Source organism: Meles meles, chromosome 11 (genome assembly GCF_922984935.1).
Source record: "Meles meles chromosome 11, mMelMel3.1 paternal haplotype, whole genome shotgun sequence".
In the NCBI taxonomy this organism is placed as follows: Eukaryota; Metazoa; Chordata; class Mammalia; order Carnivora; family Mustelidae; genus Meles; species Meles meles.
This window is the reverse complement of record NC_060076.1, coordinates 91,082,551-91,101,040: the sequence shown is the minus strand read 5'-3', so window position 1 is coordinate 91,101,040 and position 18,490 is coordinate 91,082,551. Positions and strand designations below refer to the sequence as shown.

General features: G+C 50.8%; 1 protein-coding gene across 3 annotated transcripts in view; it reads right to left on the bottom strand.

Moving 5' to 3' along the window:
- VLDLR (very low density lipoprotein receptor) overlaps window positions 1–17,179 on the bottom strand; it is a 29,602-nt gene extending 12,423 nt beyond the window's left edge. The window contains exons 1-3 of one of the 3 annotated variants that reach the window (XM_046023197.1): window positions 16,463–17,179; window positions 3,882–4,001; window positions 1,381–1,503 (exon numbers count right to left, since the gene is read on the bottom strand). In XM_046023197.1, coding sequence (XP_045879153.1) covers window positions 1,381–1,503; window positions 3,882–4,001; window positions 16,463–16,544 — 325 coding nt within the window. In that variant the 5' untranslated portion in view covers window positions 16,545–17,179. The remainder of the gene's footprint in view (window positions 1–1,380; window positions 1,504–3,881; window positions 4,002–16,462) is intronic. The other 2 variants (XM_046023196.1, XM_046023195.1) reach the window with 2 other exon arrangements.
- Between the last annotated feature and the right edge of the window lie 1,311 nt (window positions 17,180–18,490).

Genomic DNA, 18,490 nt, shown 5'->3' with positions numbered 1-18,490 from the left:
TGCTCCCGCGCTGCCTGCCCGGGCTCACACCTGTCCCTCGGTGGCCTGGCGAAGGGGTGAGATGCGACCTACTAGTGGAAGCCATGCCAGCTGGTGCCGCCCGGCGGGACCCCGGAGAGCCTCGACCGCGTTACTCCTTCAAGGTTCCGTGGCGTGCTTAGCTCTGGCTTCTGTTTTATTTGGCACAGTTAGGCTTATTGGCGGGCCTGCTCCTTGACCTTTTTTTGCTTGTTTGTTATCTGTCAGATACCACATAAGGTCACCTAATGGCCACTTCCCAAAAGGCTAGATGACCTAACACCTGGGAAGCCTCCTGACTAGATTCCTTTAAAGGTTCCTGGTGACTTACATGAGCTTTGCCGAAACGGGGACCCCCTCCTGGTTCCTGACCTCACTGGGTCACCCTCCGCTAAAACTCAGGGCCGTGTCTCTGGGCAACCGCGCTTTCCCCGGGGGTGACTGGACCTGCCGTGACCAGTGTTCTTATCGCTCCCCTGATTCCGTGCCTCGAAAACTGAAATTGATGCATTTATCTTCCTTTCTGCTCCACTGAGTTTTGTCATCCTTATTTCAGACCTAAACCTGGTTCCCACGAGATTGGCACTTTTCGTGTTTCAACAGCTCTCGGCAGCTTCGAAATGAATTCCAAGACTTTCTTCACCATGACATTCAAAGGATCCTAATTTACCTGTCCCAAATCCTCATCCTCTGTGATGTCACAGACCTTTTCCTGGCTATCTGCCTAAGGACACAGATATGCAGTGGCATACCTATAACATTTTTCTTATTTAAGAATAAGCTATAAGCTTTACCCTACTTTAATAACCTTAGGTAAGAGGTCTGTTAAAAAATCACGATGTCACCCTATTTCTAGCCACCTTACCCCTTCAGTAATGGACTATATATATGTGTGTGTGTGCGTGTACGTATGTGTGTATATGTGTGTGTGTGTGTGTGTGTGTGTGTGTGTGTGTATAACATAAGCTGTACATCTAAAAGCTTATCCTGGGCCCAAAGCGGGGAACCTCCTACCTCAACTTAGCTTCCAGGACCAGAGTACCATCTGCTTGGAGTCATGATTACCAAATATTTGAAATCTATGCACCTAGTCAAGGAGTTCTTAATCAAATTGGCTGGCTTTGGTCTTCAACATTCAATAGAGAAGCTACCCAAGAGAATGTCAGTCTTGTTAGACTAGGGACACTATTCTTTCAAAGACACTCATCAACTTGTTAATGACTGAACTGACCTCGGAGTCCACTGGCCCACACATCAGGGCAGGCCAAGGGAAATTACAACCAAGTTTTGGATGAAATAAGACGTAGAGCTACAAAACACGAAACAGCCTGGGAGAGTTACGGTCCAAAGCAAATCACTCACGGCACTGTTCTGGGTTTTCATCAGAGCCGTCTTCACAGTCGGGATCCCCGTCACACTGCCACCGGCTGGGGACGCACTGGCCATTGTTGCACACAAAGTCGGACTCGGCACACGTCTTCTTCACTACGAAAGTTCATCGGTTAAAGTCGTAGGCACCCGAGGGCTGATGTCCCCACTGGGGGTGAAATTGCCTGTTGACACGTTTTACTCCAACAACGGAATGGAGCCCGCCACGCTAAACTGCCAATATCCAGGCGGACACTAGAAAAATCTAGTGTTTTTTTTTGTTTTTTGTTTTTCTCCAGAGGAGCAAAATGGTCATTTGAGAGAGTTGGGAGATATGGAAGTCATGGTAAGACAGGGGTTGCTCCTTACCGTACAACCCAGGGAGAACGTTTAAACCCGGGTATAAACGAGGTCGCATTTAGAATCCAAGAGACGGAGTAACATCAGCTAAAAGTCACAGAAGATGCTGTGGGGCTGCCAGTGTCCCCACATGAGGGCTAGAGGGACAAATCACCTGAGAAAGGTATCAATTCTGCTACTAATTCCAACGAGGGCAGGCCTTTTCTCCTCTGATTCTGGTGACCAGGCAACTTGTCCAAACTGGGGCAATCAGCGGAGTGGGGACACTGAGAAGTATGCCGGGAAGACAGGCATCAATCCGGACTCTCCTAAGCCATCTCGGCAGCTTGGTCACCTGCCCACCAAGTAGTCAGAGACCGCAGGGAGGGTCTCCCTAAGCGGCCACTTGCCAGAGTTCCAATCTCTCCATTCTGAACACAGACTGGGAGGTTAAAGAAAGGCTGTTTGAATTGGGCCTTAAGAGATGGATAGAAATGTGGGTGTGCCACGGGGGAAGAGGTCTACCAATTACCCGCTCAGAGGGTCTAGTTACTCATCAATCCGGCGAGCCTCGCGCTTGTAAGAGACTGAGTTGGGGAGGAGGGTGCTGATGGAAACATATGACCTGTGAATTCTAAGCTGCAGTTGACTAAAAATGCTGGTTGACATGCTTGACAGAAACAGCTCTGCTGAAACTATAGCCCAGTTCAATATCAAGACGGCGAACAGGAAAAATACTAAGCGGCTTTATGAGTTTTAAGCAACTGTGCACCCTTTTCCCTTCCAGGGAGGAACATCTCAAAATAAACTTGCAGAGCTTCCCTGAGCAATGTTCCCACTCTCCTTCTCTACCTGCATACCCAGGAGGCAGAGACCAATGCTGGCCAAGAATATATTTAATTCTTCCCATTTCATGGGATTTCGAGTACATATATTTACCCTCTTATCTCTTCCAAACCCTTCTGCCATGTGTCTAGAAGTTATTTATGTGGAGACTATTTTAGGAAGAGCCAGCGGTGATCCCTAAGATGACCCAGGTTAGCTGCTACTAAGGTAGTCAGATGGCCAAAGCAGGCTTCTGAAACATGAGGAGAATAATTACTTTCTAAGAACAATGGGTTTTCTCATTGTGAGCACCCATGATGTTGCTCAGCATAAGACAAGTACCATGATGCTGACGCGCTGCCATTTTCGTAGACACACGAAGAAGCAGATAAGGGCGAAACGAGAAGGCACTTGGAGCTGTCTACATTTACCTTCTATTTTTCTCCTGTATTTCTAGTCTGTAGAGGGGACATCTTTATATAACATCCTTTAGATGGCAAATGACCATGTTGTCACTGACATCCATACAATCTTGTTTCAGGATTTTTACACCATAGAACAAAAGGATATAAAATAACCTTCATCGTGTATTCAAGGGAACCTAAAGGCCATGTTGACATGCAGTTCTCAGCTGTTGTGGCTCAACGTAAGGCATCTCTCACCATGGTCTTTTGATCATTGTGGGTATGTGCATACCAGTGGGCATGACGGTCTATCCCCATTCTCTTGGGGAAAGATTGTCTTCCGCCCTGTCTAAAGCTTTAGAATTAGCATCTATTATAGGCAGAGACTTTTTAAAAAATCCTTATCTGATCTGTGATCTGTCCTGGCCTGGAGTTTCTATGTCAGGAGTTTATGAACCTGCTGAAACCTAAGGGGATTTCTTACTATTCATGACTTAAAAAGTCTCTGCCTACAATAGATGCTTTCTTTTGGGAGGGGGGATCAGGGCTACTTGAGAATTATAAAAAGAAAGTCTGTTCTACGCAAGCTTCTGTCTCTACTTCTAGTCCTCCCATCCCTTCTCCTAGCTTCCCATACCGAATGTCTGCCTGAACTACGATAAACCAGGTCCTGCCATTTCCAAGGACCCGCACTCGATGGTCAACATTCCACACTCAGGCTGGTAGTCCCGTGTCAAACACTAAACCAGACTGCTCTAGACCAGGGTGTATAGACTCTCCGGACCCTGGTTCAAAGCAGTTCTTACGAGCGGCCTCTTATTTTCAGAATCCCGATACATTTGAGAAGCTAAGATAAGAGCATCACGTTCAGTGACGTGCACGCACCCTCGTGAGGTGGCCCGGGACGCTGTTGGGCTCCTTACTCACCACAGTTCTTCTCGTCACTGCCGTCAGCGCAGTCTTCGTCCCCGTCGCATTTCCACAGCAACGTAATACAGCGGCCGTTTGTGCACTGGAATTGGGAGGGTTCACATTTGGCTTTTCTTCCTAAAATCAAGAGGGAGCACTTAGCTAAGCTGGGAAGCAAGCATGGGAAGTTAGAGATGCAAGTTACCCAAAACCCGTGGATACGGTCCCTCTCGGAGGGACAGCTGCAGACTCAGCAGGGTAGGACATTCTAGTCGCCAGGGCTGGGTGGGCACAGGGGCAGTGATGGACAGGAATTGAGTTCTTAGCGGGGCAAACGCCATCTGGAGAAGACTAGATTTCCCAGCCTCTCCTGCAGTGGGGCACAGCCTGGGATGGGGCTAAGGTCTGGCTAGTGGAATAAAAATAGGAATGGTAAGATAGAACTTCTGGGAAATATTGTCAAAGGGATGGGGGCCCATTTTCCTTCATTCCTTTCTGACTCCTGAAAACTGGTCATGGTGGCTGGAGTAGTGATTCTGGGCCAATGGAGCCAGACCAAGAGAGAAGGCACCTCAATGGCCCAGAGGCCATGGGGAGTTGGGTGGGACTCACCTGCCCGTGGCCTCATTTCCCTCATTTGTTGAACTCATGTGTGTAGCTATAATACAGCCAAATCCGAATCCTTTCATAGCATTTCTTGGCCACGTTCTATATGGTTATGGATGAGGTTCCCATTATAGGCAAACTGAGGGAGATTTACAAGGGGCCACAAGGAGGGGGCAGAATAGAGGTAGAATTCTTGGCTCCTTGTCTTCGATTTTGAGGTCTAATTAGAAAAAGATTTGCTTTTCTAATGCCTTGGGGATAAAAATGAAGAAGGGACAGTTGAGAGGTAAAGGGAGACCCTTCTTAGCGACGGAAGAGAAAAAAAGCGAGGGAGAGCCACAGACTGGATTCTGTTCCTCTAACTCTCCGCGTTCCTATGCTCGATGTATGGATGTTTAATTCACAGGGTGGCATGAACGAATCCTTGTAAGCAGAGCACTTAGTTTCATTTTTTGTTCTTGCCTGGCACGGGACACCTACCGTTCGGGTGTTTCCTATCATGAGCACGTGTGCCCGTCTGGAGGGGGTGATTTCTTTGAGTGACAAGGCAAGGGTCTAGCTGCTTAACAGACATAGACTGCAAATATTCGGGTGCCCCAGAGCTCTTGCAGATGACAGAGGGAGGCCTTCTAAGCAGAAAGCCTTCCGACTTCCTGCCACCTTCCAGCATCGGCAGCTGGTTTAAGAGCAGACGCGCCAGTGACAGGCACGGGCTGGAACTCTTGTGCTGGGCACACAACACTCCCGTTGGCCTCCCGACTGTCAGCTACTCCCGGCTCTCCGGGGGCAGCCTATGCTTTGTGGCTAACTCCCAGGAGATGAGAATGCGGTCCAAGTCAGGGTTGCCATACGGGGGTGGTGGTGTTCTCGGGAACGCAGTGTTTTCTTAAACCGTGTGTGCCACTCTGCTCCCAAGAGTCCAGTGAAGCTGGGACCCAGATAGAAAGCAGTAGATTTCGGTGGCATTTCTTACCTCTGTTTCATACATTTGTTCATTCCACAAGTATCTTACTGGGCTTAAGATATCAGGGATTGAGGAGGACAGAGGTTGGCAGGAAATGTCAGGGGCTGGTTTTAATACCGTTCAACTGAATAGGAGAAGCGGCTGCCTCCCCCCACCCATCCCTGTAATCCCAAGAGCTTCTCCGTGTTCTCAGTGCTGGGGCAAGCTGCAGCAGGACCCCGGCTTCAGTTCTCTATCCCCTGACCTTTTGAGGGCTGTGCTAAGAACCTACTTAGAACACTTCATTTAAAAAGAAGCAAGCGAGCGATTTGTCGTCAGACAACACCGATGGAAATCTAGTTGGAGAGAACAGTCAGGCTGCCGTTAGGAGGCTCTGAAGTTTATTTTTTTTTATTGTGTATGGTAGTCACCATACAGTACATCATCAGTTTTTGATGCAGTGCTCCATGATTCATTGTCTGCGTGTAACACCCAGCGCTCCACGCAATCCGTGCCCTCCTTAATACCCATCACTGGGCTCACCCATCCCCCCACCTCCTGCCCCTCTGAAACCCTCAGTTTGTTTCCCAGAGTCCATAGTCTCTCATGCTTCATCTCCGCCTCTGATTCCCCCCAACTCACTTTTCCTTTCCTCCTCCTAATGTCCTCTATGCTATTCCTTATGTTCCACATATAAATGAAACCATATGATAATGGACTCTCTCTCTGCTTGACTTATTTCACTCAGCATCATCTCCTCTAATCCCATCCATGTTGACTCAAAAGTTGGATATTCATCTTTTCTGATGGCTGAGTAATATTCCATTGTGTATGTGGACCACATCATCTTCATCCATTCGTCTGCTGAAGCGCATCGCTACTCTCTTCCACAGTTTGGCGACTGTGGCATTGCTGCTATGAACATTGGGCTGCATGTGGTCCTTCTTTTCACTACGTCTGGATCTTTGGCTCTGAATTATTTTTAAAGGTTTTCAGTGCCAAAGTTTGCTCAGTGAAAAAGAGACAGAAATTCAGATACTGATATCAGAAAAGTAGGAGCATAATCAGGCTTGGACAGGGGCATAAAATTAGGTGTCAAATGATGGTTTTCCCCTTCAGGGTTAGGCACTGAAGATCTTAAAAGTGACTTCGGAAGCTACAGATTTCCTAGACACTCAAGCCAGCCTGCCATCAAATACAGGCACACAGGTAAAATAAGGCTGGCGTTCGGCTCACTAGCACCTCCAAGAGGGTCTCTGAACCTAGTTGTAGCAAACTAATTGTGCGCAATAATCAATGATATTAAAATCCCAGAAGCATTGCTTCCAAGTCAATACTGAGCAGATTCAGGACAGAGAGACAAGCATGCTCTCGGTGCTTATTCCAATACCGTAAGACAAAAAGACAAAATACCGTAAGACATTTCTACCTTTGCGTATCTGAGATACTGCCACTTCGGCCTGATTGTCCTAAAGCCTCTGCCCAGTTACCCTAAAGCTGTGTTTTCGCCAGGACACACGCAGGGCTCTGCATTACCAGGGAGAACGGTGCGGGGGAGAAGGGAAGAAGGATACTGCATGTTGCTTCTCCTTGATTAGATGAGCGGGTGGGGGTCACAGGGGCTATCTGGCTGCCTTTCTAAAGGACCCTCTCTTTAAAGAGAGATGAGTAAAGACTATAGGCCTGATGGCTGTGCTTCAGTTCCTTGTTATCTAAGTACTCTGTTATGACAGACTGCTCCCGGGCAGAAAGCGCTCGTGGTTCCGTTAACTCCCCGCCTTGCAAAGTGGCCAGAACCCCCCCCCCCCCCCCCCGGTACTGGAACCTCAGCCAGACTGCAGGGCTGTGCGTCTTCTGTCCAAGGTTCGGGGAGATTCTCCCTCACACCTCGGCGGGGGCTCAGCTGGGAATGCCGTTTTACAGAGCCTCCAGGAGGACCGACAACACCAAACAAGTTAAGAAGCTTTGGGTTTCCAGAGCTTTGGGGGATTACAGGGTTGTGGACCCAAAGTCTATTTTCATCCATGACAGTTAGATCTCAGGTTCAGCATTCTCCTTTCATAAAGGGAACAGGCTGAGCTTGAAATCATATCCCCCCGAGGTGCTTTTGTGGATTTTTTTTCCCCCAAGACTTATTTATTTTAGAGAGAGGGTAGGAAGGGAGGAGGGGGGAGAGGGTGGGGGAGAGAGAGTTCTAAGCAGACTCTGCACTGAGCTTGAAGCCTGACGTGGGGCTCGATCTCATGACCCCGAGATGACAACCTAAGCCTAAACCAAGAGTGGGATAATGCTCAGCTGACTGGGTCACCCAGACACCTGCCCCCTCCCCTGGTGATTTTAATTCTTAGACTAAGCTAAACCACCAATGCCTCAAAAAATGACCCTAGAAGTAGAAGCTCTAGGCAGCCGGTATCCCCAGACCTATCTGCTCAGAAAGGTGAACAGTGGGGAAAATGTGATTTTTAGCAGGTTCCTCCAAGCCACAGGGTTCCATAGGAATGCCTTAGCACCAAAAGTGTGGTTGAAGTTGGGGGAGAAAGACCGTGACTGTGGAGAACCCTGTGTGTTTTGCCTGTTTCAACCAGGAAGGCTTTCTTTTTCAATACTAGGGTTTTGTGTAAGCATTTGGAAAGGGTTCTTTCTATCGCTTTAAGAAATCGAACTCTTGGCCTCGATCTGGGTTTTCTTTAAGCTCTAATACTTAGAACAAATATCCCTGCCCCTCTGGGTCAGTGTGGGGGGGGGGGGGTTGGATGTCGCTGGCACCTTGACACACATGTACCTCGTCACAGCTGTTTGCATTTGTAATGAATGAAGGCCCAGGAGTGTCAGAGGCTAACTTGCTAATTCTGTCCCTTGCACGGGGAGAATCAGATGCTGCCACTTTTGACGTCAAGGTGCCTTGTCCCAGGAGCCTTGCTTACTTAAGGAGTGAGCGCTGCTACCCAGCCATGTTGGCAGGTCACCGGCTCCAAGAAACTCGGGGGTTTACATGCATAGAGAAGTCAGTCTGCTACTGTCTGACTGTCCCTGAGAGGGTTAACAGGGAAGAGCAATAGGGAAGCTTCAGTGGAGAACTGCATAGACCTTCTAGTAAATACCCAGCCTTCCACGTGGGCTACGCATTTCCCTAGAGGGCTCGGAGCTGCCCAGACTACAGGGAGGTTCTGGGTATCAGGCGCAGACCTGAACTTGAACTTGCACCCAGAGGCTCCGGCTGCCGCTCCACGGGGACCAGCAGGCCCAAGGAGTCCGACGGCTCTCCCTCTCCTCCTTGCCGGATCACAAGGCTGTTATCTAGAGGAATTTCTTCAGTCCACTTGGTTTGCCACTTCGGGGCCGCCAAGGGCATTTATTTTTAGTCAGGCTCACTACTGCTGCTACTTTCATGCCAATCTTTCTATTCATAGGCTAAAACTCACTTCAGGACAAGCAGACTTGCGAGTCAGCAGAGTGGTTTTCTCTCTGGAGAGGTTAGTGAGTGAGAGGGAGGAAGGAAGACGGCCCCGGCGGTCAGGCACAAAGGCTGTGCTCTGGCCTTCACGTAAGCCTCTAAAGCACTTGGAAGAACCAGCTAGAAGCTGTTAAACACTTCGGTTCATCCTTCTGATTCGCTGAAAGAAGTGAATCTTAACCGTTCACTTGTCAGTTTCTCCACGCACATCGGTGAGATGATCTTAAGAACCCTGGGTAAACAAGTTCTTAAAATTGTTGGCCAAACACGCCTCTAAGACTTTCAATTTGTCTAAATTCTAAATTCTACACTCTGAGCGCTACGACTCTGCCTTTAATGTATCGGGAAAGAGGAGTATGGACAGGGGTAGAGTGGTTCTTCCCCGAGATCAGCCTGCGCAGAAAGCGAAATTGAACGCTGGGCAGTCTGGTTCCAGAAGCCTCGGCACTGAGCATGCACACAGCCTAGAGCACCTCGAACTCAGGACAACTTCCTGCTAGAATATTCTGTCACTTCTGCTTTTGGTAATTTGGGTAGTAGAGTCTGTTTAAATCGATCCAGAATTAGGCCGTTTCATCTGCCAAGATGATACTATCCTAACACAGTCTTACTATTGAAAGACAAGGCAGCATTTCCTCCCTGCCCCATTTTCATAAGGGAAAAAAAAAAAAAAAAGCTACTCGAGTGTCCTCAGCAGGGTTTTTCCTAGAAGGACGCCAGGGCTTGGCTTTCTAGTCTAGGGAACATTGGTCAAGTCGGAGCATATTGGCAAGTTATTCGTTCCTGTGGGTGGTAGACGGCTAGTGCTGGGTCGGGGGCGCTCCTGTTCTCATTTGCACCCGAGTCCCCACAGGGCTTGTTAGAACCTGTGCTGGGCCCCTCCTCCCAGAATTTCAGGTTCAGCAGGAGCAGAGTGGGGCCCAAGCTTGCCTTCCTGTACTCCCAGATGGTACTGACCGCTGCTGGTTCCGACCATACTTTGAAACCACTGCCTGAAGGAGAAGAGGCTACGATCCAGCCCACCATGGAAATGACTGGGTCAATTTCAGGGTTGGAATATGTCATCCTGGCCCCATAAGCCACACGCCCATCGCCGGATGGGCATGGGGCGTAAATGCCACACTTGCAACAGACGTTATGGTGACAGTGTGAGGCGAAACATCTGTACCCATTAGGTAGGTAAAATCTAGATGTCTTAACAGGCATGCACAGTGAAGAGGTTCTTCTAAAAGATGTTTCTCTTTGCCAGAAGCCCCTATCCTTGAGGGGCTCCATCACTTCCTCTAAACCCTTGGTCCCATATCAAGATGGCGATTCAAGCAACCTAGAGTGGCTTGAAGGGCCCAGGATGGGATCACGTCTTGGCTTCTCCCTGGCCCCAGGGCTGAGTTCAGTTCCCCACCTACTTCCCCCTTCCCCCAACTTTTCCCAATTGGTGCCCACCAGCTTTCCGCTCCGAGTACACCCAGGGATCCCCAGGCCTGTGCGCTCACTCTTGCTTGGTCTTGGTTTGCTCCTGTCCCTGCTGTGTACTTCTCTACTGGAGTGGGCACCAAGGTCTCCCCTTGAAGGAGGCCCTCCAGTCTTTTCTTGCCCCACCAGTGTGGTCTGGCTCCTTCCCGCTGGTCACACAGCAGCCATGTCCGGAGACGCTTGCCCTATCTGCCCGTTTCTGTTTCTACACATGGGGATCCCCCCTAAGGAAGGGCCTAGAATGTATCTTTGTAGCTTGGGACCAGGTTCCTGATGTCTCAAGAGTCTTAGGGCGCTCATGAGTGTTCCTGGATGGCTCAGCTGATTTACTAATTCACTAATAAAGCTGGTTTGAATTTTAGGCTTTTTCTGAAGCATTCTTTCCAGCTTTTCTGAACCTGAAGCTTGTGACCTGTTGTCTGACCAGCTAGAATACTCTGGAAGACTCTGCGTTACAGAGTCCAGTTCCCTGTGCCCACAGAAGTGCATTATCCTTATGGCACTTGGTCATTTAAAACCCGTGTGCTTTCCCGTATTGCTCTGTCAGAGCGAGTGTGTTAGTGTGGGCGTGCCAGCCTCATTTTCCTGTGAGGACCGAGCTTCCGGGACGCAGGGAACAGTAGTGGCAGCTAACTGGTAGTGTCGTAAATCTGATACGTGGGAATTGGATTTCACTTGGGACACGCTTTCATGCTCTTTGGGAATGTTGGCCGCAACCCGTTCCTGCTCCAATCCGATCACTTTCGTAAGGTCATCTGAGGAGATGGAAGCGTACCTAGCTTTGTCGCATTAGAGTCTATGTTCTTGGTGACAACTGGGAAACATCGTCTTGTGTAACAGAGGGAGCAGGTGGGAACTCCAGCAACCTTCACCTGCTATCTTTGATGCCTCTTTTGTGATTTTATGATTAAGGCTTCAATGTTGGGTCTGCTCACTCCTCTCCAGAGCTTCTGCACCAGGCTGTAGTTGGAGCACTGATTTCCTGATTTGACTTCCCCACTAGACCAAATGCCATGAAAGAAAGGACCAACTCCCTAGTCACTGTGTCCACGCCCACCGCCATGCCTGCTGGTGCCAAATGGCGCACGGTAGGTGCTCCGCAGATGGATGTCAAGTGTTTTAAGCAGAATATGAGGAATGTCGGCGTCAATCTACCACCTACTTCGTGAACCTACAGATCAGTTAATAACCGAGATCTTGGGAAGGCTTCTTTAGAAAAGGAAAGATTAGAGGCAGTCTATAAAATAGGAACCGCGCTAACCCAGTGTTTGGGGGGAAAAGAATTGAGATCTAACAGGTGAAGTAGTTTGCAAATGTTATCTATCAACTGAGGTTTTATCATCTCTCTTGCTTGGCAAATTGCAAGCCCCACGAACCACATCTGTATACATAAAGGCTCCTAGCCAGTAGGGCCAACCCAGAACCCAAGTTGGTGGCAAGATCAACCACTCCAGCCAGTTTCTTAAAGTTTCTGCCTCCAAAGTTACTTCTTTTTTTTTTTTTTAATTGACAGAGAGCACAAGTAGGCAGAGAGATAGGGAAGCAGACTCCCTGCTGAGCAGAGAGTCCAATGTGGGGCTCGATCCCAGGACCCTGAGATCATGACCTGAGCGGAAGGCGGAGACTTAACCCACTGAGCCACCCAGGTGCCCCCAAAGTTACTTCTTAATGCAAGAGTGTGCATAGCCTTCCCCTTCTCCACTGGCTCTGAAGCATTTCTAAAATTTAAAGTCATCCAAGGCTCTCCAAGCAAACATTAAGCTCCCCCCCCCACTTTTATTTTTTGCATAATCTCTGTCCTTAATCTCATGGCACCTGGGAGGCATGCATGCTCTTGCTTAACTTAGAGCCCCTGAATAACCAGCAGGCCCAAGCTTTCCTAGGACACATCACATGAAGGGAGAAGTATGCTAACTTTACGGTATCCCCTGCCATCTGCTTTAGTTCCTGCAGCATGGCTAGTGTGTCTAACCAGGTGGTATTAACCAGGCTTAGAGTTTTTATTGCTAAGCCAACAGAAGAGCTTAGCAAAGAGACACTGATTCTAACTGAAAAATGCAGAGTGAAATTATCAAGCAGGATTCTGATAGAGGTAAGTCACACTGAGCCTGAAAGCTAAAAAGCTGTCAGTCCTCAAATCTGCTAGCTAAAAATTCTTTAGCTGGGCACAAAAAATTGTCCCTGGCTGCTTCTGTTCAACAGGTACATCCTGCCCATCACCTGTGCAGAAGGTACGTTTGGACCCTTTGTCTTGGAAGTACTGTCCGTGTTGTGCCCTAAGAATTCTTCTGAGATGGACGTAGAGGAGAAGGGAACATAGTAAGCAATTTTGAGTCTATCAGTTAATCATCTGGAGAGCAGCCCACCCTGAGATGCTCTCCTAAGGCAGGTACATTTATCATAAACATCATTGCAGACCTTATCATAGCCCTTGGAGGCATTTGGTTTCTCATAGGCTAGAATGGGAAGGTAGCTTTCCAAAGAACAGTCAGGATCCAAAGTAAATTTAACTGTGACTTAAGGTCAAAGAGGTGACTGCCTATCCTTGATCATTCTTCCTTCTACCAAAAAGGACAGCATCACTCACATCCTGTAAGAAATAGAAAACAGTCTAGGTATTTAACATGAGTTATCTGTACGTGTATGCTGTGCTCTGAGTCTTTCGGCCTTTGGATGGAAACCCAACGCCATGTGTCTGGGGGCTCCCTGTTCCCTTGATTATGGCCATGTTCTACTCTGGGAGTTCTTGTGAAGTTACCAGGTTGATAATTCCGGAATCGAAGGGGCTTGGAGCTACTTTTCATCCCTTCTAAAATGGTAGTAAAACTGCTCAAGTGAAATCGAATTTATGGTTATTCAACTTTATAAAAGGCAGAAACACTTAAATCAGGGCCTCACTTCTTTGAAGCATGGAGACTGCCATAATTAACCCTGCTAGAAATGCTAAGTGCTTCAGCATGCAATTGATCATGGCACAGTTGCAATCCTGGGCTGCACTGCCGAACCTGGCCTTTATACACGCACGAGAAATCTGGGGACACAAGCAGTAAAAGCCGAGAATCAAAACAACACAGGATGGACATTCTAGCTAAATGTCATGTGAAAGGAGCAACAGGCCCATTCACGGGAGGGAGGTGCACTCAGACTTCAGGAAGCTGTCACTTGCCTGGTGATCCTCCTTTAAATAATTTGGGTTCCCATGCTTGTTCTTTGGTCTGAATGAGGATTAGGATCACTGTCACAGTTTCCCTTGCTGCAAGGGGGTGGAAGTTAAGTTTATTTTCTCTTCTCCCTCTGGGTTAAGCTGGCTAGTACTGCTAGCTTCACGAAACTTTCCCCACAGTCAGAGAAGTTTCTGTCTCCTCTTCAGCTAGTTGCTAGCCATTTCTTTTCTTTTCTTTTAAGATTTTATTTATTTATTTGACAGACAGAGATCACAAGTAGGCAGAGAGGCAGGCAGAGAGAGAGAAGGAAGCAGGCTCCCTGCCAAGCAGAGAGCCCGCTGTGGGGCTCGATCCCAGGATCCTGAGATCATGACCTGAGCTGAATCGATCCCAGGACCCTGAGATCATGACCTGAGCTGAAGGCAGAGGCTTTAACCCACTGAGCCACCCAGGCGCCCCTTCTTTTGCTAGTTGCTAACCATTTCTGAACAGCCCTCCTCAAACCTTGGTTCTTCTAGGCTCTGGCTTTAATGAGTATGTGGTAGCCCACATCCTAATCTTGACTACCTTAGGCTGGAGGAAATGTGCTAGAAATGTACTAGAATCCCCAAGGATTTGCAAGCAGGAGTGCAACTCCACTCCTGAATTTCAGCTTGTCTTGTTAGCCTGGTTGAAGTTTTTGGTCAGAATCTGAGAACATTCCTGCCCCATCCTAGAGTATTTTAGACCAGTACCATGAGCATATTTGGCAGGGGGGGGGGGGGGGGATTTTGAAGTGGAGTGGGAAGAAGGGATGTATACAAAACCAGGATCAAAAGGTCAACTCACACACCCTGGGGCTTTGAACTTCAGAGAGGAGTCAGTCTGGGTTGGTGTAAGATCAGTACCTCCTCAGCCAGTCCCAGATTCAATCTGGTGGGAAAATGATGTGCTCCCTTTCTTTTGACAATTTATGTCTTGCATGGGCTTTTGTTTCTCACTATTCACAAGCATGTCACATTTCACATGTGACACAGGGGAGTCGAAGGGACCCTCACCTACCTCATACAAGGCCAACTAACTCATTTCAGCAGTACAAGGGCATTCGCAGCGTTCTATAGAATAAAGTTAACCTCCAAGGGAAAGTTATTACATGTTACATTAAAAGAAAACATGCAGCAAAAAACCCTTTCTCTCACCTCCAGGAAGGTTGGTTATCAAGAGTTTCTGGTATACCTTAGTCTTTTGAAATGTTATGAAAAGTATAATACAAGTCATGGTACTATTCTGAGAAATCGTTTAGTTTAATAAGTTAGTATTGCTCATCCATTAATGATTAATGTTCCAGTCTGAAAATTCTTGTAGGCAGGCCTTTTCCAGGCTCTGAGGTTTGTTACCCATCAGAGGCTGTCTCCACGACTCGCCTTTTTCCAGGAGTCCAGGTCAGGGAAGGCTTTTGGGAGAACAGTGCGAGGGAGCCTGTCCGGTGTGTTACAAGTTCCCTCACTGATCACACTTCTCAGGCTGCTATGTGCTGAGTTCGCGGAGCCATGTGACCGACCCAAACGTGATCGGGCGGCCAGCCAATCGCAAAGGGCAGAAAAGCCCTTCCCAGCTTCACACGCTCGCTGGGGAGAGTCTGAGCCAAAGGGCAGGGGGGGCACTGGGAGGCTTCAGACCCCCAGGTATGGCCTGAGACTGCTTGACCGCACACTTTAAAGTTGGCTCACTTCAGGAGCCACGTGACTGCAGGCAGGCGGGCCTCCGGAGCCACCGGGCGGTAGGAGCTAGGACTCTGGAGTGGGTGCTCGGATCGGGGGCAGCTTTCTGTCCACTTCCCCGGAGCTGGCCAGCAGGGCCCAGCGCGTCCTGTCAAGATCACTTCAGGGACGCGCCGGGACTCTGACCGAATCCGTCAGAAGGGCTTCCTGTCCTCTGCCCAGGAAAGTTGTGCGGCTCCAACTGGGAGAGTGGCCGAGGACGGGGCCCCCGGGCCCAGTGCGGCAGACCCGGGGCACTCGGCAGTAGTCCCCAGCGCCACACACCAGCTCTCTCGCGCTACTCCCTTTGATCTATTGTTTGGAATGAAGGCTAATTACACAGTCACTAGATTAGGACTCAATTCCTCGAGGAAATCTCACCGGGAACGAAGATCAGCAAACTAACCTGATTAAGACTTCCTCGCGCTCCCCTCCCCCCCCGCTCAGCTACACTGGAGACCCGAGAGGTTTACAAACACGGCGCGAGGGGGGCGGGGGGGGGGAGCGGGCAGAAGAGGCGAAACACCCAGCGGGGAGTCCTGTTTGAGACCGCACTCGTCCTCTAACCCCTACTCCAGAGAGACCACCGGCGCCCGGGGAGTCGCAGTCCGGGTGCGCAGGCTGCGCACTTGAAGTGGCTCCCTGGAGCCTCCCGGCTGCCGCCCATCGAACGTGCGCCCGCTCACCGTCACCCGGGACTCGCCGCCGGGACCCGCACCCGGCGCCCCGCGTCCCCGGGGGCGCCCCCCCTCGTCCGCCAAACACTCCCACCTTCCCTCGAGTCCCAGGAGCGTGCCCCGGGCTCCCGCGCCCCGCTCGGCCCGACCCGGCCCTCTGCCTCCTTCCTAACACTCCGCCTGGCAGAGCAGACAGAACCATTGTTCAGAGGCTCAGAAGCCCACATTGCCCAGCCCCGGCCAAGCGGGGTGAAAAACGGGGCAAAACAGTGGCTTTGGGGGACAGAGTGTAAGGGAATGAAGACTAGTTCAGGCGAGGCTTTAGGACACCCCAAATCCCGCTGTCCCCCAAGCCCGGCTCCCCGTGGCCGCGGCGCTGACAGTCAGCTCAGAGGCGCCACCAGGGTTGGGAGGGAAAGAAGGCGAGCAGAGCGGAGAGGCGCCTCCTAGGAGGGGGGTGGGCAAAAGGAGACCCGCGTCTCGGGGCCCCCTGGCGCCCCGGCTGGGTCCGGGCAGCCGGCGGAGGGGCGCGTCCTCACTCACCCGCTCCGGTGGCGCGGCTTTCCCGGGGCGCCCAGCACAGCGCGAGCAGCAGCCAGAGCGCCCAGCGCGCGGACGTGCCCATGGTGCCCGCCTGGATGGTGCCGCCGCCGCCGCTCGCTAGCTCCGCACAACAAGTTACCAGCCCTTCGCAAAGGAGGAAGGAGGTGGGGGCGGGGAGGGGGGGAGGGGGAGGAGGAGGGGAAGGAGTTAGGAAAGGGGGAAAGGGAGCAGGGAAGAAGAGGGCACCCCCTCCCCTACAACTTGCACAATCTCCTCCCCACCAGCCAACCCACCCACCCACCCACCTCCCCGGGCCGCAGCAGCTCTGCAAGCGGAGCCTGCCGGCAGAAAATAATGCAGGCGCTGCAGAGGAGGGGAGGGAAGGGGAGGGGAGGGAGGGAGAGGGGGTGGGGAGCCGAGAGCGGAGGAGAAGGCAGAAGAGAGCGGAGCCGGCCGCGGAGCACCCACACCGGCGGCTGCAGGAGCGCGGGGTGAGCGGCGAGGAGGGGGCAGGAGGGGGAGTGGTCAGCGACGGGTGGGGGGGGGTGGGGGGAGCGGCGGCTTCAGCCCTCCTTTGCCCCCCGACGCGCTGCTCTTGTGAGCTCTGGGCAGCCAGGTGCCTGCGCGGGGGTGCGGGAGGGTGTGTGCGTGCGTGAGTGGCCGCGGCCGCCGCTGCCACCCGGGCTGCTCCTGGGGCCCGGCTGCTCCGCGCGTCCGCCCGGGGCTCACGGGGGCCCGGGGCGGCCGCTGGTTGGCTCGCGCGCCGCCCTCGCCTCCAATCCCCGGTGCCTGCCCTAATTTCCTGATCTCGGGAACCTGCCGCCGCAGCAGCTGTGCGCTCCCTACAGTCCTCACTGTACCCTCCCGGCCGCCGGCCGCGAATGCAGCGGCAGCAGCGGTTAGCGCTGATGCAACTCGCGCTGCTCTTGCCACCGCCTGTCCGCTAACGGGGCCGGCGGCCGGGGGACCCGCGGCTTCCAAAGGCAGCAGGCATCTCTCTCTCTCCCTCTCTGCTACCCTCTCCTGCGCCCCAAAGGCAGGCTGGTACTGTGAGGCTGGTAGGTAGCGGCTTCCTCAGGCCTCCTCCCTCCACCTCAAAGTGATGGAGCTGACGGGCTCGAGACCTTTGGGCTGCTCCGAGGTGGGGTTCGGGGTGCCTGTCTCAGTCGCACGCCGAGATGCCGTTTTCTTTTTCTTTTTTTTTTTTTTTTGAGATGCCGTTTTCGCTAAAAATTGAATGTGTTTTTCAATGAGAGAGTGTGTGTGTGTGAGTGTGTGGCTTGTTCTCTGGGCTAGAACGGGACTGAAATAACCCAGGCTGGGAGGAGGGAGATTGCCAGCCCAGCCCTGCCTTCACTCATCAACGATTAGAGTTAATTGCTAATTGCACAAAATGATAGTTTGAGGGCCTGTAATTAAAAGCTTAACCTTTTCTTGTTTGGGGGGAGGGGGAACCTAGGTTTATTCTTCTAGATACACTTTGTAACATTTAATTATAAGGCTTGGGGAAAAAGGAAGTAGCGGCAAGATTCCTATTAAGGACTGATTCTTGTTTTGTGCCTGGCAGGACCTGAGCCTGTAATTTGTTTTGTGTGTGTGTTTACTTCAGTTTTCTAGCACACTTTCGCCTGGCTGAGGTGCATTGTCTCGGGTGGTCTATTATGCACCGAGCAAGAGTTGGAGGGCACGATGAGCCATTTCTCCATCTTAATAAAGAGTTTACATATTTTCTTATTCTTTCCCTTTTTCTTTTATTTTTAAGTTATTTTCAGATTGAAAATAACCCGAACTTTGCCAGTTTCTGTAGGACCGTGTTCTGGAGGTGTTCTGTTGGTGATCTGAGATGTGGTGGGAAATGCTTATCTGTATTCTCTTTGCCCTGGTGCTTCTAGGCATTTGTCAAGGCTAGCCATCAGAGGGGATGTTTATGAGGACCTCACTGTATCCAGGAGATGGCAAGAAAAGGAAAATTGCAGATCAGGATACATTTTAGTGGGGACAGGGGGCATCAGGATTGCTAACTGATAA